At 36.6% G+C, this 25566-nt stretch overlaps 1 protein-coding gene across 11 annotated transcripts in view; it reads left to right on the forward strand.

Moving 5' to 3' along the window:
- Positions 1-25566, forward strand: part of ATP8B (ATPase phospholipid transporting 8B) — a 268417-nt gene that overhangs the window by 211272 nt on the left and 31579 nt on the right. For 9 of the 11 annotated variants that reach the window (XM_071657803.1, XM_071657799.1, XM_071657800.1 and 6 more), the window contains 4 exons: positions 11148-11423; positions 21107-21269; positions 23344-23453; positions 25019-25210. In XM_071657803.1, coding sequence (XP_071513904.1) covers positions 11148-11423; positions 21107-21269; positions 23344-23453; positions 25019-25210 — 741 coding nt within the window. Of the gene's footprint in view, positions 1-10686; positions 10723-11147; positions 11424-21106; positions 21270-23343; positions 23454-25018; positions 25211-25566 lie in introns of all 11 variants that reach the window. The other 2 variants (XM_071657796.1, XM_071657797.1) reach the window with 2 other exon arrangements.

Below are 25566 nucleotides of genomic sequence, written 5' to 3' on the forward strand. Positions count from 1 at the left end.
TATGAACTTGACCTACCCTGGAAATGAAGTTAAAGATTATGGAAAAATATTTTAGTGATACAGATTCTATTATTCAATAGCTTTTTTGGTAAAAGAATATCAGTGGTGACTTTTATCAGTTTAGATAATCTTGCTTAAATTTTAAACAGTCATATTGCCTTGTCTATTTTAACTTAGATAATCTTGCTTAAATTTGAAACAGTCATATTGCCTTGTCTATTTTAACTGTGATTTTAGGCATATATGTTGGTAAAGTGTTGTCCACAATTTTACCAGTTTCTCAACTTTAGATTTATAGTTTTGCCTTTTTGCATACATCAGGTGACAGAATTAACTATTTGGGAGCTTTTGTGGTTAAGTTTGGTGATATAGAAGGAGAGATATTGAAGGGAGAAGTACAGGATAGAAGAGTCATTCTTCCTCTCATAGAATAATGAAGGGTAGAGGTGTAAGTATGGAAGTGAAAAAAGAACTAAACAACAGTGTAGTCCTCTAACCCTGACCTATAAAGCCGAAGTATGGATGTGGGATGAGTTACAGAGGTCAAGGATCCAGACTGTGGACATGAATTATTTGAGAGGAGCATGTGGTATGTCTAGATGGATTGAAGAAAGTAATCAGGGGGTGTATGGCAGGGAATGCAAAGGGAATGAATTGTGAAGTGGTAAAGTGGGTGAAATGTAAGACTTTGAGGTGGTTTGGGCATGTGGAAAGAATATAAGTGGGGCAGCTTACAAGTAGATTGTATGATAGTACAATTAATGGGATTGGTGGTGAGAAGATCACTTGCCACATGGGGAAATAGAGTGGAAGAGTACCTGAGGGAGGGATATGGGGGAAGAATGCGTGGAATGATATATGCAAGAGAGGGATAAGTTGGAGACTCTTTTGTCATGGGCACCCCCTTGATGGGAGTTCCTGGAGGGATTGGGCATCAGAGATATAGGTAGATAGTCAAAATGAATTGTCAATGCTCCATTTTATTCTTTCAATTTCTCTTATTTTCCATTTCATTTTGACTCATGTAATGGTAACTAAGAGGGTTTTATTCACTTCCTCATTTTCAAAGTTTTCTGCATATGTATAATAAATTTCATTAAGTAATGAATGGGTAAGAGAGATTTGTGGTAATGAAAAGAGTGTGGTTTAGAGAGCAGAAGAGGATATACTGAAATAGTTTGAATGTATGGAGAGAATGACTGAGAAAAGGTTGACAAAGAGGATATATGCATCAGAAGTGGAGGAAGTAAGGGGAATGGGGAGACCAAATTGAAGTTGGAAGGAAGGACTAAAAAAGATTTTGAAAGATTAGGGCTTGAACATGTAGGAGGGTGAAAGATGTGCACGGGATAGAGGGAATTGGAACGATGTTGTGTACTGGGGTCAGTGAGCTGTCAATAAATGACTCATAAATGTGAAGTAACTGGGATGAACCATTGAAAATTCTGTGGGGTGTGGTTGTTGATAGCGAGCTGTGGTTTTGGTGCTTTACATGTGGCAGCTAGAGAATGGATGTGGTCTTCATCTGTTCCTGGCACTGCCTCTCTAATGCAGGAAATGGCACTCATGTATGAAAGAAAATGAACTTCTTCTAATATTGAGCACTTCTAAACATTCTTTGTTTTTCCTGACCTTGATGTTACTTGTCAAATTATTAAGGTGTAAATTTACGGAAATATGAGAGCTGAATTTTGCATCCATAACTGTGACCACATATTGTCAAAAATTAGTTTCCAATAGATATTTTATTTATACAATGTGCAAGACTTCTCTCATTTGTTAAGTCTGAGCTCCAGTTCACCAACAAAGCCAAATTATCTCTTCATACAGACATCATTATAGGAAATACAGTCAAATGTTCTTATTGGCTATGCTAAGTTGCTATGTTCAAAATTTTGTATTGCTTTTTTCTCTGATCATTGTTGGAGGTACTTTTTCATCCCTTACACTTTGTAGGTATTTCAAATTGAGAATGTTATTTTTCCTCAGAGTTAGAGTATATAGTTTTAGTGGGTGAAAGAATATTTCAGCTAATTATGTCAGAAGGTGAAAGGTCAGTCGTAGATGCCACAATACTTGTTCTAAGGCCAGTGTAGGTGCAGGTGATATCTGTGTAGACGGCAGGTATTTTACCTCGTGACTAATGAAAACCACCACATACCTCTGAGGATGGAGATCATCAGCATGATTCTGTTACAGTTTTCATTAGATTTGCAACAGAAAGTTTATGGTAAATAGTGAATATTTTAAGCTTATTGTATTAGATTTATAGCCATTTATTTGACTTCATAATTAATTAACTATGTATTTCATTTATCCACAATTAGTATGATTTACTTCAGCAGTAAGTCTTTATTTTTTATTATTTGCTATGATGTTTCATATTGTCCTATTCTATGTCATGAAATTTAAAAACTAAATATCCTTCAGTTTATAGCAGTGTTATCTATAACACAGTTAAGAAAGTTTTGTGCAGTATTAAGATAACCACATACATTCACTGTATTTGGCGTGCATGTTGAATTTCAATGGGAGGCCTTTACCTTTATGTGTTGGTAGAGCTTCGGAAAGGTACTGGTTTGTATCAAATACTTCACATGAATAAGATAAAAGACAAATTTTCCTCATGAACTCAAGTGAATTCTAGGCAGATACAGAAACCAATGTAATTTTAATCCTTACAAATGATTGTAACTTCTTTTACATATAAACTCAAACTCCATGTAGGATTTTTGTGGTTAAGATGGTGTATTTTGTAATCTGAACCACAGTGGTTGTTGACAGTATCCCTGGAAATTTTAGCGTATTTGTCTCTATAGGTCACTATGGGAATTGTCGAATTATTTCAAGAGTATCTGAGTATCTCTTCTTTTGCTCGTACGGTATCAGGTATACAATATGTGTTTGCTATAAAGCTTTTTTTATTGTATTTCTGCTTAGGAAAAATGTGTTTAAAGTACTACCTGATCCATAAGCATGAGATTTTGTTAGGTCAGCAATATAGTTTGATGTTCTTCATTTCAACAAAGATAGGTCGTACATTGTTATGGTTAATATTTTCTGCCTGTCATAACCTTAGTAAGGAAAATGCAATTAGACATATATACTCTTCTTTGTCGGGTGCTGAGATGTTAGATTACTGATGATAGGTTAATTTTTTGTCATTTTTCAGCAATTTCTCTTAACTAAGATGGTTCAGTTAATTTAATTTATTCACTTGAAAAAACCATGGTTAAAGCTAAAATATCAGGCTGCTCCAAGTATTCCATTACTTGATAAGATTACTTGGAACCTTAAGTTGTACCATAATGGACAGACTTTAGCTTTGTAGATGTTTACTGACTTACCTACATATTATGTCATTGGTAATGCAAGCTGAAGATTAGAATGGTATATTAGTGTGAAAGAAATTATTGTTTATTAGTGTAAAGGTCAAATACTTAGGGATGGAGCAAATACTTTCATTTAATAACAGTTAAGGCAACCAAAAGTTGGTTCCCATTCCTGGAAACTGATGTTCTAGATTGAAGAGATAGCCTTGAAACCATTGCACCCCTGCCATAAGATATTCAAGGTTTATTAATAGATAACAGAATGAAGGTCATTTATGTTTCCCATGAATTTACCATGCAGATATTATGAGCTGCAACCTGTGTGATTCAAAACTTACTGAACGGGAAAGTCAGTCATCTTTTAATTAGATTGATTTGATACTTAAGTTTACCCAGGAATAACAAATACTCATACATTTATCAACAAATATGCTCAGTTCACATTGAGGGACCTCTAATTATGATTGATTGATTTATGTTTTCCTATCATATGTATATTGTGTGTGCCTGTTCCAGCTAGACAGCATGTTAGCCAGTGCAGAAACTTTTCCAGACATCATATACAACACATACACCTCTTTAGTGCCATCTTCTCATTTGGTGCCATGTTAGGCCTTCTTTCTTACCTTAGGTCTTTCAATTTACTACTTCCACTCCATATTCAAACACAGTATTTAAGTTGTACTCACAATAACTGTTCTCTTCATGTGTCCATCTCACCTCAATACTTTTTATTTTTCCTAGCAATGCTGTCTCCTGCTGATTTTTTTTCCCTCATACATTCCACTCCTATTTCTTTCCTCACCTGGTAAGACACTTCTTTCAACTTGGGGTTGTAGCTGTACACGATTACTTGCCATAGTCGAATATAAAGCAACCTGATTTATCAGTTCTCCCATTCTGACCTTAACACTTGACCCACAATGCTGCACTGTTGGTTCTCTCCATTTTCAAAAGATTTAACTCTTGTTATTGTTCCCAAAAATTGTTGCTTGTATGCTCTTGCCATTAGCTAGACTGTACAGTATTCATTAAGTCATTCCATCGCATCATTACTATATGTTTGTTGGCAACTTAAGGGGGGCTCTTATGATGACTGCTTTTTCTATTCGCCACAAAGCTTTAGAGTTCTTTATAATGTCATGTTTTTGCAGACAGCTATGGCCTGTCTTGTTAAAAAGGCAGTTTTCCACATCCTCAAAAACTCTTCCTTAATATTTCTTAATATTTCTTCTTCTCCTTTCTACTATATTTCCATCATTTTCATATTTCATTTAAGGACTGACCTTTATTGGGACTTTTGTCAGTGACAAGCCTTCATCATAAAAAAATGTTTGTGCTCAAGGAGCCTTTTTATTGACAAGCCACACTCCTTCCAGCAACAGTTATTGTTCCCTACTGATTTGCAATTTTTTAAATTGTCCATGGTGTCTCCACTGTTGACCTTTGGTTGGTGAACAGATAGGTCTCTTAACAGTCAGTTTTGATGAAACTTGTTAGTAGTGTATAGTCTTGAGGAATCATGTTCATAAATGTGCAAGCAATTGTAAACTGATGGTAAAAAGCCAGCCATACCCTTTTCATATGAACTTGTCTTACACCCAAGTATGGAAGGGGAAGGAGGTGCCAATGTATTTACAATTCACTCTGAACCCACATCAAAATGTATTTTTGGAGTGAATGTTATAGTTCATGTAATTATTATGAAAAATGAAAATATTGGATGCATGACTCTTTATCATTAGGCACAGTGAGTTTACAGTTTAAAGGTATTGTTTCTCTAGAAAAGTCTGAGAGATATTGGACTGGATCTAGTGCAAAAGTTCAGAAATCATTCTGTTCACACCTATTCAGATTATGTGAGTTTGGTGGCATGTCAGATTTGCTAATTCCAGTAATATTGATAAAGATTCCCAGCTTCAATCTTCATTCTTTTATTTTTATTTTTTTGGTTGAGACAGCATGGGCAACAGGCCTAATCAAGGCTATCTTATTAATGCTATATAATGCTGTTTTGGAGTAGTTTGGTCACATTGAGAGAATGAGTGAGGAAAGATTGACAAAGAGGATATATGTGTCAGAGGTGGAGGGAACGAGGAGAAGTGGGAGACCAAATTGGAGGTGGAAAGATGGAGTGCAAAAGATTTTGAGCAATCGGGGCCTGAACATGCAGGAGGGTGAAAGGTGTGCAAGGAATAAAGTGAATTGGATCGATGTGGTATACCGGGTCAACGTGCTGTCAGTGGATTGAACCGGGGCATGTGAAGCGTCTGGGGTAAACCATGGAAAGTTTTGTGGGGCCTGGATGTGGAAAGGGAGCTGTGGTTTTGGTGCATTATACATGACAGCTAGGGACTGAGTGTGAATGAATGTGGCTTTTGTTTTCCTAGTGCTACCTCGCACACATGCGGGGGGAGGGGGCTGTCATTTCATTTGTAGCGGGGTGGCGACGGGAATGAATTATGTACATGTGTATATGTCTGAGTGTGTATATATATGTATACGTTGAAATGTATAGGTATGTATATGTGTGTGTGTGTGGACATGTATGTATATACATGTGTATGTGGGTGGGTTGGGCCATTCTTTTGTCTGTTTCCTTGCGCTACCTCGCTAACGTGGGAGACAGCGACAAAATATAATAAATGAATGATTATAAAGTAATAAATATGTAATTTTTTTCCTACTACTTTAGCAAGGTAGCATCAAGAACAGATGACTGAGCCTCAGAGGGAAAAATCCTTTTTTAGCCAGTGTCTCTGCTCCTTCTTTTGGAAAAGCAAAACAGGAGGGGAGTATTTCCAGCCCCCTAATGGGAGTGGGGGACTGGAAATCCTCCCCTCCTATTTTAATTTTCCAAAAGAAGGAACAGAGATGTGGGCCAAGTGAGGACTGTTCCGTATGAGGCTCTCACCTGTTCTTGATGCTACCTCACTTATGTGGGAAATGGCAAACATGTTTGTTTCTTGGCACTGCCTGCCTCACTGATGTGGGAATGAATGAAGGCAGTAAGTATAGATATGTACATGTGTATGTATGTATATATCTGTGTATGTATATGTATGTATATGTGTGTGAGTGTATATGTGTATGTAGGTGGATTTGGCCATTCCTTGTCTGTTTCCTTGCACTATCTCACTAACGTGGGAGATGGCAGTTAAATATAATGTGTGCGTGTGTATGTCTGTGTGTGTATGTGTTGAAGTGTATAGGTATGTATACGTGCCTGTGTGGGCATTTATGTATATGCATGTGTATGTGGGTGGGTTGGGCCATTCTTTCGTCTGTTTTCTTGTGCTACCTTGCAAATGCAGGAGACAGTGACTAGGAAAAGACAACAAAGGCCACATTCGTTCACACTCAGTCTCTAGCTGTCATGTATATTGCACCAAAACCACAGCTCCCTTTCCACATTCAGGCCCCACAAAACTTTTTATGGTTTACCCCAGACGCTTCACATGTCCTGGTTCAATCCATTGACAGTAAGTCGACCCCAGTATACCACATCGTTCCAATTCACTCTATTCCTCGCATACCTTTCACCCTCCTGCATGTTCAGGCCCCGATCGCTCAAAATCTTTTTCTCTCCATCCTTCCACCTCCAATTTGGTCTCCCACTCCTCCTCGTTCCCTCCACCTCTGACAATCCTCTTTGTCAATCTTTCCTCACTCATTCTCTCCATGTGACTAAACCATTTCAATACACCCTCTAGCCTGATCCAGTACCCATTTTATTGACCAACCCCAAGGGGTGGATGAGCACCTTGATTGACCGACTGCCGTGTCCAGGATTCAAACACACGTGCTCAACCTTGGGTGCCACATGAATGCATTATGGTCAGGAACACTGACCACTACACTATGGAGGTTCATATATAGAAGTTCATTGTATTTTTTGATTTCATATGAATGTTTTCCTGTGATTGCTGTATATGAAGTGCATTGAATGATAGTGATCATTTCATGTGTGCTACACATGAAATTAAGTATAAAATGTACAGGAAAGTCTTCACATGCTGTAAATATGTTATTGTCCCTCAGTCTGTAACCAAAAGTTCAGAAATGTATGAATCTGGGAGGTTTCAAGAGCAATTATCATACCCCCATCTCTGCTAGTTGTATTTATCTGGTTGGACTGTATTTCTCAATTTATACCTCTGATGCCTGTTCCCTGGTTGGATTGTGCCTCCAGAACTTTGAGATCTGATTCAAATTGATGCACATATGTGTTGCATGGACAAATTGTAATATTATATACACAGTAAGAAAATAATTGTGAAAAGAAATAAAGAAATAAGTACAAGATACTTCCATTTTTCTGGTGATGGTGGAATATTACATCATGCTGGTGGTGTGGAGTAGGTAGCAGTGACTATGCCAGTAGAGCATTGAGTTACTGTAAAGTTCCCAATAAGACTATAATATATAAGTTGATTTTTATCACTGATTGTTGGAACTCATTTTGAGTATATCTACAACATTAGGCATACTAACTTAACACAGTGTTTCTGCAAATTTAACAGATAGCTTCTACAATATTTCATCTGTAGAATAGTTGGTAAGGCCAAAAAATGAGGAGGATGAGTTGTGACCTTGATGTGTATTTCATACTGTATCACAGGAAAGTATGAAAAAAATTTCCTGTGGACCTTGCTCACTTGTTACATAAGTGGAACATCAGAATGAGAAAGGATGAAGGGTGTGAGGTCACAATTGCAAGGGAATACAAATGAGTGTGAATTGTAGCCTTAGGATGTCAAGTTTGCATCATGTTTAGGCAATTTCATGATTTTTAAAAGAAACTGACTATATTGTTTGTTAGTTTGAAGAGGTGTTTGACTTAATGCAACATAAGGCACTGAGAGAAATGCTGTAGTTCCTTGAGGTCCCCACAAAAGTGAATGACTTGTTATCTGGTTTTACTTAGCTGAGAGAAGTGTTTTGTGATATACTGAGAGCATGTCTTTTTTCCAAAGAACTTCCAAAGTGAGGTATGCTTTGTTTTCTGTCCATTCTTTCTTGTATTTATGTAGATGGGCAGATGGGTTGAAGGTTGGAGTGGTTACACTAATATGAACTTTAAAGATGATGATGATGAGCTGATTTTGTAAGGATTTTGAGGATCTTTGCCTCATGAAGTTTGTGAAGAAAAGGAGGGCTAAGAGTTACAGGTCTCTGTAAGACCAAGGCCTTTGCATTGAAAATCTTACTGGTTGCTACATTCCAGCATGTGTTTGTGTATTGTACAAACGTAGTGTGTCTATTTGCAAAAGTGGATCAGAGGGCCATTGAATGCCAGGGTATTGATTATGGTGTGGTGGATTGTCTTAGCCAGAATACTTGACATTGTTTATGTTAATATAGGACTGGTGTATAAAAAGTGAAGTTTTGATGTTCCTTGTCTAACTTGGTGAGTGTAATATTTGGATACTGATTGTTACCTGAAGTGGCAACTGAACTGTTGAAGTACATGTGTCTGTGTATGGTTATGGGTGTCATATCGGAGATCATTTCATGATTTGTACATGAACATTATTTCCTGCCTGGTCCTAAAATGCCAGCTGGGATTCTACAGGCTTATTCATAAGTTTTTTGTAATTGGGTTGTTTAAAAGACTGTCCTGAGTGGAGGACACCAAGGGACCAAGGGATATAACTCATATAACTCCTGAATGTAGCAGCATGATCAGTCATACACTGAGTTGCTTAGAATGGGAAAGGTATGTTCCTGGAGGCTTGTCCAGGGAGACCCCTAGGTCTGCATGGTCCTCTTATAAGGTTTCATGGTTGACATAACATGACCACTTTTGATATCCATTAATACCATTGCTGAATCTATTCAGTCCTATGGTACACTGCCATCATGCTTTTACATTTGCATGAAAGGACTTCTGTACCATCTCATTCCTACTTTCAGCATCATCCTAAGTTTCTCTTATTCTTGGAATGATTATCTTGTTTTATTGCATTGCATAAAAGTGCATGTGTATCATATGGTTCCTTCTGTCAGCATCTTTCTGTTCACTTCATTCATCTCTGGATGTTTGCCTTAATTTGCAAACTTTTTTCTTTCTGTACATCTTTTCTTCACATTCACAGCATTGCTTTTATCTCTTCACACTAATGATTTATGTGAAATGTATCTCCTTGTTCCATAAAGCACTTTTATCTCACTCATCTCCATTTGATAGTCATTGCTTAGTGGACTGATTGTTTTATCTAGAAATTTGTTATACTATGTGGACATACTATTCATTCATAAAGACAGTACTGGTGTTTGAAACAGTCTGAATATTTGTAACTCCCATTTTCATTTATTAGTAATTTATGGTGTCTTTACAAAATTAAACATTTTTTTCTGTGATTTGTATTAATTTTCATCTTAAAGAGTATTTTTTTAATTACAAAGGTAGTCCCTGCATTATGGTATTGGATGTGGTAGTTACATTAGGAATTAGATATAAACTGGTGTGATATTTAAACAGTGGTGAAGTGCAGTCTTCTATGCTAAGTCATAAAAATGATGAGATCAAACCATATTCAAAAACTCCAGTACATAGCAAGATTCTCTAAGTTATGTACAGTATAAGTCTCTCAAAATATTTGAATAATGATTGTAAAAACAAGTCCCTTCACACGTCTTATACATAAGTAAGATATTCTTATCATTTTGACATTTAGCACATGGTCCCTCAATCATTAATCTGTAGAACACTGGTTATTAGTAAGATTCATATTTAAAGAGTTATTGGAATCTTAGGTTAAAGTTAAAACATCCTCAGCATTAACTAAGCTGCTAAACTGGACCATGACTTTCGTACTTCACTTAGCCTCCCACGTTATAATTGGCTTCAAATTCATTTTTGTTTCATGAAACATTAAAAGTATAGATTGGAGGCTGCTCACATTCAAGCACTGCATTAATCTCTGTTGCCCAGACTCAGCCTCCAATCAGTATATCTAGTATCTGTCTCAACCTGCACTGTTTTCAAAGAAATTTCCTACATGCCCATCGAATAATATGTTTCTTTTGTATCTAACCGTCATTTGAAAGTAGTCAGTCCACTGATATCCTTACTTATGTGCTCATCTTTTTAAAATTCCGTAGCTGCCAATGATAAGTTTCATCCCACATATACATGCTCTTCATTTGTACAATTAATCCTACTGCATTGTTACAGTACTTTCATCATTTGGCCTTGGTCACTTATAGGAACATTTTCCTTTGATTATTGTTTTGATTTTGAGGTCTGACATTTTCATGAATCTCACCCACAGTATCCTTGAAATTATTATATTTAATGTCTCTTCATCTTTCATTCTTCCACTTAATATTCCTTGTCTTTTTTTTCCAGTTTCCCAACTTCTGCAATACCTCTTACACACACAGAGTAAAGTAACACTGATTCCTTTCAGTCTTATTTCTTGGTGCATGCAAGTGGCAAATGCTTCACTTATCTTTTAGTTAACAGGTTTTGGAATTTTTCAGCAAACGTTACAAGTAGCTGTGTTGGTTCTGTTATATCTGATGCAGAGGTAGTTTACATACAGAATGTGTGAGGAAGTTACTGCATGTGTCATGTGCTTGTAATGAGGGAAAAGGTGATTTGACATAGACTAAATGTATATATAAATTTTTTATTTTATAACTGTGTAAACTTCTGTAATTAACATTCTTGTGTTATTGGTTGGTTTTTATTAGTATTTACACTTAATAACTGTATTCTTATTGTTTTACTGCCTCATCTTGATGATGACTTGAAATTACCTCACATATTGCTGGCATGGGCTGGCACACATTCCGACTCTGATATAGTCGGGAACTTGGGTCAGAAAGAAAAAAAAGAGGCGGTCCAGTAAACAAGAAGGGAAAGTGAGGAACTGCACTGAAGCTGTGGATGAAACTCAGGTCACTCTACTTAGCGCCGAGGCTAGTTCAGATGTCGACACGTGGGTGGAGCTCCAGACGTTGAAACACAATAATGATTCAGGGGTTTGTGACAGTGCTAATGACACAAAATCAAAGCATTGTTACCCTGATAATTTACTGAATCTGTCATCTTCCACTTGTGGCCTCGACAGTCTACCACTAGTAACTACCTATTCATGTGTCGCTGCTGTGCTAGCTATTGTTGTGGATGTTGTGGTTGATGGGTTAGGTGCCTTCAAGATGCATATGCAGCTTTCTCAAACCCTGCTAGCTTTATGTCTTTAAAATGAGTACTAGTATTCATAACTGAGAAAGTACTTGATTAAGAAATTTTTTGTTTGAAAAAGCTGTACATAAGTAATGAATTAATTAAATGACAGTAATTGCATAACGATAACTATACAGTAATCATCTTTAAATTTATTAAAATTTAGTTAACAGCTGTATGTAATGATTGAATTAATGATAGAAAGGGGGGTTTTATGCCATTCTTTTTCTTTGATAATAGAGTAGGAACTCTTTTATCTAGATTGCTATTTATTTGATGGAATCTGCATACCTCTAGGGGATTTTTTTTATATGTAATGACTGCATTATTTGAATAGAAGAGTAAATACAACATTTATGGATGGGCATAAACATTTCTGTTCAAACAGGGATCTATATTGAAGCTGACAGCTATCAACCATTCAGGGTACTTCCTTATGTCATTATACATCTTCCACTTTAATGATCAGTCATACATACCCATGTGACCATTACCCTGCCTTGCTGCTCATTGGCTGAAATCATGACAGCTTTGTGCATTGTTTATTGTATGTGCCTGGGTATTCATTTGTTCTGCATTATTTATGTTTACTAGTATTTAAACATTATCATTTGGCTACTGTTGATCATCTTTGTTGATCTTGGTATTTTTACAGGAAGGGTAATTTTTTCAAGTCAGATGTTAGCTTCTTATTACTAAATTTGATAAAGATTCCTGAGGAAGTCCATATTAAAGTGTTTGTAATGTAAACAGAGCTTCTTGACATTTAGTGCTACCTCCGCTCACATTTATTATCTCATTAGATGGAAGGGTATACTGTGATGTTTTACAGTTATGTATATAGTATGATTTGATTATACAGCCTTAGGACCCTGTTTATGGGTTTCCTTCTGCTTTGAGGCTGCACTTTGCTCAGGAGCAGGGAAATGGACTTCTTTGGAGCTAGAAGGTCCATGATAAGACTGTACTCCTTTTTGTTGTTGATAGCCTTGCTGAAGGTGAATTCTCGTTCGTGGTGAAACCACAAGCAAGCGGTGTCCAGTAATACCTGTATATAATATACTCATATTTTAGAATTCAGAGAACTCAGAAAGTACGTACAATATGCTGGATGCAAATTATTGCACACAGTTAGCATATGATATAAAGATTAGCATGCCATGAAAAGTCAAGTCACTACGCTCTGTTTTACGTGTTTCAACATAGTCCTCTGCAGGACTGCCATTGCAATTTCTCAAGACTATGAGAAGTATTTTTGTAAAACTTTTATATATGAAATTATATGACAGTTGTCCACCCCATATTTTTAACCCTTAAACAACAGGGTTAGAAATCTTATCACTATGAATGCAGAAAGAAATCAGATTTTTTTCCTATATGAACTGATATATTGACATAGGAAAGTGAAAGGAAATACTCGAAAAGGAATGTAACTTAACTCCTTATTTGTTGGCCTGGTGCAGTGCTCTGTCTGCGTGTATGCAGGAGTAGGGGATGTGGCTGAAATGTCTGACAGTTCAACATAAGTGGGGAGAACTTGATGTTTTTTCATTCTTTCTCCTGAACTTGATTTTGCTTTAAAGTCTTATTTCATACACAGGCATTTCATACAAAGGCAAAGATTTGGTGGTGATAATATCAGTACATTTTGAGATTTTACACTACATGAACAATATGAGTGGGAGAAAGATGTAGTTAACACTCTTAGGGGTGATCCTTCCTCTCCTCAGGATAAGAGGGAAGAACATGGAGTTGTTGATTATTTGTATCACCCTCTACTCTTATTTCTTTCACAGACACAGCATTGTTGAATAGTTTGGATATATGTAGATACATTTCACCAAACACACTATATACTGTGCACTAATCTATAAGATACTTTACAGTCAAAATATGCCTGAAAATATTCTTTTAATTTATTTCTTTTCTAATATGAAGATATCTATTCAAGTATACACAAACAAATATTTTATTGAAAGCACAGGTGAAGGTTACATGGCTAGGGATTGGTGGATGCAAGTATAGAGCATCAGTAGGTATGATGGGACAGTTGGCTCAAATGAGTCTAGGGACCCAGAGGGTCTTCCTTCTCTCAGAGGAGAATTATCATTCTACTAGAGAGGAAAAACAATTCATATTTTGGGTATACAGAGTATGGCAACAAATCATATTTTGGGTATACAGAGTAAGGGATCAGAGAGTGGTTAATGGTTCCTCTGGTATCTGGTACATAATTTACTGGATGCAAATTGATACTAACAATAACTTGGGTGTATAGTTACTAGATTTTGGCAGTTACAGTACTCTTGAACCACAGATATGATAGTATGGGTGAAGGGAACATAGCTGGGTAACAGAGTGGCCTGAGTGGAGAATAGTAGGTGCAGTTATTATGTAATATCTTCTACATGATTAAGCATGAACATGAGGGTGATGGGTCTCTTGCTGGCCTCTTGCCTTAATCCCACTAAACTCACCCTCTTAATCACTTATTTTTTCTCATTTCATGTCATATTCTTCTTCTTTTTCCTCACCAATGGATACATGTAATTATTCAAGAATTTATGTATTTTCCATGTGGTCACTGTATATATTGCTTGAGAGGTTGATGGATGTGCATCTGCTGGAGGGGAGTAGAATTTTATCCTAATTTTGCCGGGTTACTGAAGAGATCTCTAGAGGCTGCTTATAGCACAATGAGTCATCTATATATTGAAAGAGTATTTTTTTTATTCTTGTTCTCTATTGCCTAGGTTAGCAAATAAGCACCAGGAGCAAATGAAGAAAGGCTGTGAGCTACCATCCTGTAAGAGAGCATTCATGGATGTTGCTTGTGGTTTAAGGGTTAATGCACTTTCCTTTTGTTAAGTAGGTGGTTGATGGAAGAGAATCCTTTGCTTGGGATCTTCAGACTCGCAAAGAATACCTTGTGACATTCTGATTTTCTTTTTTACTTTTGTACATTTGTAACTATATGCAGAATTTTCTCAGATTTCTTCAAGAACACCAAGAACTATTTTCTGTGCCAGAAATATGCTAAGTACATACAAATATGTTCTTTGGTGCATAGCCTTTCTCTTCATTAAGGATCGAACCATCATAGGCAGTGAAAGGATAAAGCTATTGGATATTTCAGACATGCAATGAGGATATTGAAGGTAAGGGTTTTGGGAAAGCAATGAAGCTAATTACTACTACTGTTAAGTTTGGTGAGGATCTTGAAATAAGGAATTTTATGGGTTTTGTAAGTGAAACTGAAGGTTCCAGTTGAGGAATGGGGAATGTGAGAGCTGGTGACTCCTTTGTTTTGGTTGAGAATTTTTTCTCTAACCCACCTCCTACAAGTTGATTAGACCTTGGTGTTCTCTGGACAAACCAACCCTGGAAAGAAAGTTAAGTTTTCTATATCTCTCCAACATAGTGTCCTCCTAGCAAATTTTTAGGTTGCTGTCTCCTGCCCTACCTTCTCCTTGCTTTCTAAAACCTTTTCACTTAAGCAACAGAAAGCACCATTGGGACTCCATCAGTTTTCCAAAAATTATGAGGCAGCTAGCATGACTTGTGTGACAGCTAGCAGGACAATGATAGAGGTTACTAACTAGCAAAAGGGTTTACCTGAAACAGGATGTTGGTTGGAACTACTGTGTAGGTGGTTGACAAGGGGTGAGAGGCTTTTGCTTCACCAGAAGGCAGGGGTTTGGAGGTTTCTAACCCTCAGGGATCTCGGAAATACTTCCAAGCCTTGCAGGACATTGTACCAGTTTTTTGTTCTACAAAACTTTTTCAGTTTTTTGGTTTGGTTTGAGGATACAATTCTGCATAATTAATTCTTACAAAAGTTATATATATGCTTGTATGCACTTGATGCAGCACACATAAAAGGCAACAGAATTGTTTATCAAAGGTTTAGATGGTATAATTTTTTTGTTCCTTTTTTTTTTTTTTTTTTTTTTTTACATGGTTGATACATTGCAAAAATTTTGGAGAGTATTATGCTTTCTTTACCAAGTAGAATTTTGGCCATGCTTTGTGATGTCAAGTTTTGTACTACACTGTTTGCTTGTCTGTTAAGTGATTTAGAACTATGACATTATTGTTATTATTAAGTAGCCATAAGACCCCCTCATTGGGGCTCCTGCAGCTTCAAAGTTTTGCTCCACATGGAAGCAGGGTAAGATAGGCTCTTCAGGAGTCTGACGGTCTTCCATGATGCTGTACTCTTTTCCATCTTGCTGATGAGGATACATCCTTGTTGAGGTGACATATCCCTTGCAGTGTCACCACCTGCAAGCAGAGGCCTTTAATTCCAGATTGTGGTATATAGGATGTTGTGTAGGAACAGTTTTCAGAATTTACTTTGAATTCTGACAGACTTACATAATTAGATGAACAGCGTAGATATAACTTTTCAGGTAACTTGTAAACTGCATCAAATTTTTTTTCATTCATGTAAGAAATTGATGAATGTTTTCTTGTTTTTCTTCCAGGGTGGTTACATGTTGTTTCTTTCTGCATCATCTTCTTTTTCTTTTCTTTCTTTCACTGGGAAAGTGATAGGATGTCAGCAGTGTAACATACATATTTTCTGTTTTCCAGTTACAGTGGTAGAGGTTTATGGTGTTTGGAAAGTCACATAAAGACATGATTGTGGAGACAGCCTTTAACTGTAGAGACAGTGGTATCTGGTCACCTACTCATGTTATCATTTCTTTGTGTCATAATAAGCATGAAAAATTATTTGCTACTCAAAAGCTCTCATTTGGGAGTGGTGGGATTGAATACATGGTAGTTAAAATGAGTGTTTCATTTGGTGGATTTTCATGTCAGTTAATCTGGTAATTGATGATCACCCAATGGCTGGTTCTTTAGAGAGGAGGTGGCCACTGATTTAGCTAGATTTACTTATCATTTGATGGGATCTATCTTTTCCTCTCGTAGATAGGTTATGGGCATATTTGTTAACAGTCTGGATATTGTTCAGACACAGAAAAAAGATGCACTTTCAAAACTGGATAGTATAGTGTTAATGCATCATAAATATTGTTTTTATAAAGGGATTAAATCATCGAGCTAGTCTCTTGTATTAATCATGAATGAAAATGATACATGTTTATGAGGTATCATAAGTTCCAAGCTGATGTTGAGAAATGTTACTTTGGTGAACAATGTCACATATAAAAGTACATAATCCATGGTAGATAATTTGTGTGTTAAGGGGAGCTCCATTTGATACTTTCTTTGTTGGTTTGTGTAAATGGGAGTAGAGATAAAAGTGATAAAAATTTATTTTCATGATTCAAAAAAATAATTAATGATACTGAAACATTTGATATCCAAAACTGTGGTTGCATTTCCATATGGATTAGACACAGATCTGTATCTAATCTAACTCCAAAGGAGTCCATAATTTCCCTGCTACTGGAAGTTGTGCAGCTTTGAAGCTGTTGGAGCCCTTTAGATAAAGGGGTCCTGGATTTATGTAATAATGATAATGGAGGGATGTCTGATGTCTGATCATCATCTTGTGGAGGCAAAGGTGAAGATTTGTAGAGGTTTTCAGAAAAGAAGAGACAATGTTGGGGTGAAGAGAGTGGTGAGAGTAAGTGAGCTTGGGAAGGAGACTTGCATGAGAACAAATGGGAACATCGGTGAAGGGGGCTAATGGGGAGGTAATAACAAGTAGTGGTGATGTGAGAAGGAGATGGAGTGAGTATTTTGAAGGCTCGGTGAATATGTTGGATGATAGAATGGCAGATATAGGGTTTTGGTCGAGGTGGTGTACGAAGTGAGAGGGTCAGGGAGAATGGTTTGGTAAACAGAGAAGAGGTAGTGAAAGCTTTGCAGAAGATGAAAACCGGCAAGGCGGTGGGTTTGGATGGTATTGCAGTGAAATTTAGAAAATTGGCGACTATGTTGTTGACTGGTTGGTGAGGATATTTAGTGCATGTATGGCTCATGATGAAGTGCCTGAGGATTGGCAGAATGCATGCATAGTGCCATTGTACAAAGGCAAAGGGGATAAAGGTGAGTGCTCAAATTACAGAGGTATAAGTTTGTTGAGTATTCCTGGGAAATTATATGGGAGACTATTGATTGAGAGGGTGAAGGCATGTACAGAGCATCAGATTGGGGAAGAGCAGTGTGGTTTCAAAAGTGGTAAAGGATGTGTGGATCAGGTGTTTGCTTTGAAGAATGTATGTGAGAAATACTTAGAAAAACAAATGGATTTGTATGTAGCATTTATGGATCTGGAGAAGGCATATAATAGACTTGATATAGATGCTCTGTGGAAGGTATTAAGAGAATATGGTGTGGGAGGCAAGTTGCTAGGAGTGAAAAGTTTTTATCAAGGCTGTAAGGCATGTGTACGAGTAGGAATGTTGGTTTGCAGCAGGGGTGCGTGATATCTCCATGGTTGTTTAATTTGTTTATGGATGGGGTTATAGGGAGGTGAATGCAAGAGTTTTAGAGAGAGGTGCAAGTATGCAGTCTGTTGTGGATGAGAGGGCTTGGGAAGCGAGTCAGTTGTTGTTCACTGATGATACAGTGCTAGTGGCTGATTCGGGTGAGAAACTGTAGAAGCTGGTGACTGAGTTTGGTAAAGTGTGTGAAAGAAGAAAGCTGAGAGTAAATGTGAATAAGAACAAGGTTATTAGGTACAGTAGGGTTGAGGGACAAGTCAATTGGGAGGTTAGTCTGAATGGAGAAAAACTGGAGGAAGTGAAGTGTTTTAGATATCTGTGAGTGGATTTGGCTGCAGATGGAACCATGGAAGCGGAAGCAAGTCACAGGGTGGGGGAGGAGGCAAAGGTTCTGGGAGCATTGAAGAATGTGTGGAAGGGGAGAACGTTGTCTGGGAAAGCAAAAATGGGCATGTTTGAAGGAATAGTGGCTCCAACAATGTTATATGGTTGCGAGGTTTGGGCTATAGATAGGATTGTGTGGAGGAGGGTGGATGTGCTGGAAATGAGATGTTTGAGGACAATATGTGGTTTGAGGTGGTTTGATCGAGTAAGTAATTAAAGGGTGAGAGAGATGTGTGGTAATGAAAAGAGTGGTTGAGAGAGCAAAAGACGGTGTATTAAAATGGTTTGGTCACATGTAGAGAATGAGTGAGGAAAGATTGACAAAGAGGATACATGTGTCAGAGGTGGAGGGAACGAGGAGAAGTGGGAGACCAAATTGGAGGTGGAAGGATTGAGTGAAAAAGAGTTTGAGCGATCGGGGCCTGAACATGCAGGAGGGTGAAAGGCATGCAAGGAATAGAGTGAATTGGGACAATGTGGTATACAGGGGTCAATGTGCTGTCAGTGGATTGAACCAGGGCATGTGAAGTGTCTGGGGTAAACCATGGAAAGCTCTGTTGGGCCTGAATGTGGAAAGGGAGCTGTGGTTTTGGTGCATTATACATGACAGCTAGAGACTGAGTGTGAATGAATGTGGCCTTTGTTGTCTTTCCCTAGCGTTACCTCGCGCGTGTGCGGGGAGGAGGAGGATGTCATTTCGTGTGTAGCGGGTGGCGATGGGAATGAATAAAGACAGTATGTATGAATTATGCACATGTGTATATATGTATATGTCTGTGTATGTATATATATGTATGTGTTGAAATGTATAGGTATATGTGTGTGTGGACATGTATGTATATATACATGTGTATGTGGGTGGGTTGGGCCATTCTTTCGTCTGTTTCCTTGTGCTACCTCGCTAACGCGGGAGACAGCAACAAAGTATAATAAAATAGATAATATATATACAAGAAATGAATTCAAATAGTGATATGTTTTTTGATCCCCAACTGAACAGGCTAGAATATATGATGGGAAAAGAATTCGCTGACACTTTACAAGCAAAATTTATGGATTGAAACATGAAGACTATTATGAAAGGTTCAGTGAGCTAGACCTCTATGACATGGAAAGAAGAGAAAGACTTTGATTTCTATTTGGCAGTGAATTGCTGGAATTAGAGAAAAGTACCAGGACTAGAAAGTCAAGTTATGGAAGAAACAGTAATTAGATCTAAAAGTATTCTTTGGAATATATCATAAAGGAACCAAGAAAAATATTTGAGATCATTCAAGAAATTTCAAGAAATTTTTTAACATTTGCCTCATGAAATATGGTTGGCTGAAGTGAATAACATTGTTATGAAATAAACACTATATGCAATGAGTGCTACAGACTAGTGCTTCCTCATGTTAAAATCTTATGACAGGTATTTTTCTGTAGGTAAGTAATGTCTCCCTCACCTTCATGGGTATGATGGGAAGGGAGATGTGAAGGAAACAAAATATAATCGTAAAACTACTTCTATATTGGTCGTATATTAGGTCCTTTCTCCTTTCTTTCCTTATTAGAATAATGATCATGAGTCCATGGGAAGGCTACAGAATCAGATGCTTAGAGCCTTAGACATACTGCCTAATACATAGTTCTTCAGTAAATTTTCAGTGACTGCTGCTGACTCTGATACCAGAATATGTGATGTACAACCACTTCAAAGCTTAGATAAGAATGTGTGTGTGCTACTCTGCTTTAAATGCATGAAAACAAGGAACTGATAAATGTAAACTGATATTGTTGAAGTCATGAGTAAAGATTAGGCTAAGCTGCTGAATAGCTATGAAAGGTAAATATTTGTAAACGTATAGATATTGCCAAAGCACATCAGCCATCATGTAAAGATATTGACAAAATTGTTATGTATGTTCATTATGTGAACCCATATTAGTAGGATTTAAGAACGAGGAAACATAGATCATAGTCATTGTATTTTCTAGCTATTGCTTGACAGGATTAGATCGTTAACAAGTAAAATAAAAATTTTGGTACGCAGTTTGCATTACAAGTAGTCTTGTGTTTAGTTTTTATTGACAGGATATAAAGAAAGTACTGTAGTAAGAATGGTTTATATGGATCAGTTAAAGAAAATTTTGCATGTATTATTGATATGCTGTTGTTTGATTTATAGTGATCCACAGGTTTTCTAGATTTTTATATAAATTGTTAGACAATATCTTTTGATTTTATGGGAAATTAATTTTGAATTCTATCATATATGTTATGTACAGCTACAGAGTAGAAAGTTAGATGTAGACTTTGAGCTCTATTTAATGGGAACTCTCATCATGAGTCCTGGTAGTTATATGAGCTTGAACGAAGTATGATTTTCATTACCATTTATAACCTGACCTTTTGTTAAACTGTATAAAAAATTTACGTGTTGCATGTATTACTAGTGCATGAATACTAACATGAAAGTTTCGTAACCATTAACATTACTTACTTTATCAAATGTACAATACTTTTGGTTAATAGATTTTTCACATCTCGTAAATGACATTTGAAGCCTTATGATGTAGACTTGCTTTTAAGATACTGCTAGGTTCTGATACCTTTCAGAAGAAGTTGTGCATGAAGACTCTGAAAAAGAAATGTAGATCATGTTTCCTTTGCTTCAGTATATTGGTTTTGATTTGAGAATTTTTGTTACAGATTGGGACTTGATAATGATGATATTTTTTTTAGTTATTAGAGTAAGAAATTTCTTAGTGATAAATCATAACTTATTTCAGTTATCAAGAGCGGTAGATTTTTCTCGTAACCCCTTTTACGAGCCAAACTTCAAATTCTACGACCACAGCTTAACGGATGCACTAGATGCTGGTGATCGTGACTGTGAAGCATTCTTTCGTCTGCTTGCTCTTTGTCATACTGTCATGCCAGAAGAGAAGAAGGGTAAGCTTAGAGCTTCATGTCATTTTATAGTCAATATCTGATAACTACCCTGTCTGACATAGATCATTAAGGATTGGTTAGTGTAATTACTTTGCAAATGGTGACCAGCTGTGAGCATACTAAGCAAGTAACACTTCACAGTGCCACTAGCTAGTGAAAATGTAACTGTGGTCTTTAAGATTTTAAGTTAAAGATACTTTCCCCACACAATTATGAAACTTCTTTGTAGTACACTAATTTATTCATTGCATATAGTATGAATGAGCACACTACACTCACAGTTCATGAGATATACACTTGTGTCTTGACTTCATTGATTATGCACACTGTGTAATCAGAGTTTCTGAGTGTACAGTTGAATCACATATTGCAGGACATGAAATTTCTTCTGATATTTACTAATTATGCATTATGTAATTGCTGTACCATACAGCTTATATGATCGAGGGATTATTACTGTTTAAACTTTACGTAAATGTTGATTGTTTACACTCAGTACTAGGTATTCGTTTTGCCAAAATGAAACATGATAAGTTCCCAAGTGAACTTTCATGTAATGATCACATTATCAGGGGAGATACTAGAAAGAAATATAAGTCAGTTGATATACAGTGAAGAGACATAGCTAGGATGCCATTTGGTAAACAAGTGACCACCCAGATGAAGGTTGGGTGCATTCAAGTCTGGCAACATGCGTATCATAAATTTAGTATATGAACAAGAAGGGGAATTGTTTACAAATTTTATCAACAATGAAGCTATCAGTTTGTGTAGACCTTCACTAATATTAATGTTACAGTTCTTTGTGTAACTGATAATAGAAGGTTCAATGATATTTCTCATGGTACAAGAGTTAGAATTAACTGAGATGGCATTACTCCAGTCAATACAGTGATCATAATTTTTAACATGATCAGACAAGGCATTTGATTCTTGTCATGTTCTTATATTATATTTATGCTTAAGTTTAACAAAAAGATCCTTACCAGTCTGCCCAACATAAAACTCATTACAATTTCTCCATGGTACTCTATAGATGCATCTTGCAGAACTTTCTGGTGAGTTCCTGATTAAGATATTCTTTATAGTATTGTTGTTACAGGATGCATCTATAGAGTACCATGTAGCCTTCCTCAGAAATCTAACTAGAGGAAGTCTAGAAAAGAAGTCTTGTGCTTTCTTTGACCAATTTCATCATGTTATCTTGATTTAGATGTTGTGGATCTACCCTGTGTGGCCCTGGGAATTCCTCCTTCTGGAGAGGTAGATTCCATTGTGCTGCTGAATTATTATTTTTATGAAAGTATTATATTTTCTTTTGCTAAAGGTTGAAGCATATTCTTATCGATTTTTTTTTTTAATCTAAACCTTCCTCCTTCATATGTGTCTGCTCTCCTGCTGAAAGGACAGACTGCAAAGGAGAGGAAAGGAGGTCGTAAAAGTTGAAAAACTTTTTTCTCTCAAAAGCAGTATCTTTCAAGGATTTTTTCCGTTTTCTTAACCAGCCTTGTTTTCCTCTCTCTTTTATAAAAACTTTACTCTTTGCCAAGTGTTACCACTTTCAAGTTGATGCCTGTAATCTGTGAATTTTCTGAACTGCTCGAAGCTAGAACTCAGTAAGTCAATGACTTCATGTCTGTAATGGTCTCTGATCAGCTGATGTACCGTAGACCTGAAATGAGATAGCTTCCAGGGTCAGAAAAGGGTGTGGAAAGCCAAATGCTTCATCTCTGGAAATACTGAGGGTTAGAACACTCTAACTCTGGTTATCCTTAAGATGTATAATAGAATGTATCTCATGCTGGCAGGACCTGCACTGGAGAGAAAAAGTATTTCAGCATTCAAAATCTACAGTTCATGGAAATATACCTTTCTTGTTGATCTCACACTTACATATCATATTTTGTATTACCATCGAGTTTTCTTCACTTTCATTATCATTAATTTTTTAACCTGAAATTTTGGGTGTAACCTGTAAGAAATTAATATATTGATATATCATCTTGTTCTTTATTTGTTATAATGATATAAAAGAAACATCATGAAATTAATTTCCATCTTCATTATTTTATAGGGAAACTGGAGTATCAAGCACAGTCCCCTGATGAAGGTGCCTTAGTATCTGCTGCAAGAAATTTTGGCTTTGTTTTTAAGTCTCGCACACCAAATAGTATTACTATTTATGTAAGTGTACCTTTGTAGATGATAAACTGGATGATAGATCATTACATGTTAGATTTAGAATTAAGAGGGAGAAGGAGGGGAAATGGAAAGAGAGAGTGTGATATAAATTAAAGATGTATGTGTGTGTGTGTGTGTGTGTGCACATGAGAGAGAAGTTTTACACTTGAGGATCATCTCTTTACTCCAGTTTTCTGTCATTCAGTTTTTAATTTCTCAACATTAACTATTTCACAGTGTTCTGCTCATTTACCACTCTGTTACTGTATAAGTATTCACTCCATCACATTCTTTCTGACTAGTCTCATTTAGTTTATTGTTGTGATCTTTAGAGGTTCTAGTTTATCAGTTCCTCTCATTTGCTTAGAACTCTTCTGTTGACTTTGTCAGATTCACTGAGGAGTTTGAAAAACTGTAATCTTCTATTACTATGTCCTTTTTTCCTCCAGCATTGATAAGTCTGTGGCTATAGCATAGATCTTTTATTTCAGGCCTAGTTCACATTACCTTCTGTTAGGCCTTTTGCAACATATCTCTTTGTGTTATCTTTTCTGGTATCTTAATTTTGATGAGACAAAATGGAAGATCAGCAATTCTTCACATCCCTATTTTTATAATTTTGTGTCACATTTGATTAGGTTGAACTTCATCAACCAAGCATGTTCTTTTCTTTGTTTTATATATCATCACAACTTGGTATCATTACAGGTAACTTGTGTTTAATTGTGAATTCATCTTGGGACTTAGCATTCAGCACCTTAGTACATCAGACTAAGCACCCGTTCATTTAATAATGATGTAGTCTGGATAGATCTGTCAAAAGGTGTATGACTTTCTGTTGCTTGGTCCACAGCTTTTCCTTTTTCCTTATTCCAGTGTTCTTCTTTCCCTCATCTGCTGTTCTCATCCCATGCTCTCCTATACTTTTCAGACAGTACATCACAACTGTGCCTTTTATATCTTTTTCATGGAATGTCTCTACTTTCCTTGGTCATTTGACAGTCATCTGATGCACCATTAGTTCTCTTTAATTTCCATCTCTCCATCCTCTAACATTAGTCCACCATCACTCTGACATTATGTAATTTACTTTTACAGTACTGCTCTGTAAAAATTTCTTTCCTTGTGTCTTGGGGTATTGATTACTCTCTGACTCCTTTTGTGATTTCCTTAATAACTAGGTAGCCAGACTCAAACACTGTATGAGAGTGATCACCTTTCCCCAGGTTACCATTAATGATATTTCCAATTTCCAAGGTGATGTATGTGTATATATTAGATCCAGTATTATTGATGTAACTCTCCTTCTGACCTTAGGATGCTCAGTCATGTAGCACAAGAAATTTTTCATACACACTTGAAATGGTGTGAATGTGCTCTGCAAGAGTTGATTACTAGTGAGGAAGAATTGAAAATTTGATAGCACTGCCTTACTTTTAAAGGAATGCTTTCACATATTACCAGTGTCAGGTAATTGACATCATGCATGCATTATATGTGTGCTTATTTGATATTTGTATGTCAAGCTTTAAGTTGCAGTAATTGATACATCTATATCTGTTTTCCAGGCTAAGGAAGTACAAGAAACTTATGAATTGTTATGCATTCTGGACTTCAACAATGTACGGAAGCGTATGTCTGTAATTCTAAAAAAAGATGGAAGGATCCGTCTATATTGCAAAGGAGCCGATTCCATTATATATGAGAGATTAAAAGAAGGCCAAGATGGTTTGAAACGACTTACTCAGGAACACTTAGATGTAAGCTAACTGTATACATACATTGTATACTGTATGTGAAAATAACTGTTATACTGGATATAATTTGTAAATCGTCCTTTAGTTTGAAAAATTTGTTTTCTTGTAACGTAGGTCTTGTAAAACAGTATTATGTGTTAACCCTTAAATTGTGACGTACATCATTTGTTAGTATAGTATCAACTGCAACATACATCATGCCAAAGGCAAGATTTCTGCACCTCAGTATTAAATTTTGCTTCAATTACAGCATTCCTAAACTACATCACATGTCTCAGTAGACCTCCTCTCACCACCCACACACCACTCTGGCCCTCATTTGCATCTCTGCATAGAGGACTTTGTCCATCACAGTTTTC

This window comes from Panulirus ornatus, chromosome 65 (assembly GCF_036320965.1).
Source record: "Panulirus ornatus isolate Po-2019 chromosome 65, ASM3632096v1, whole genome shotgun sequence".
NCBI lineage: Eukaryota > Metazoa > Arthropoda > Malacostraca > Decapoda > Palinuridae > Panulirus > Panulirus ornatus.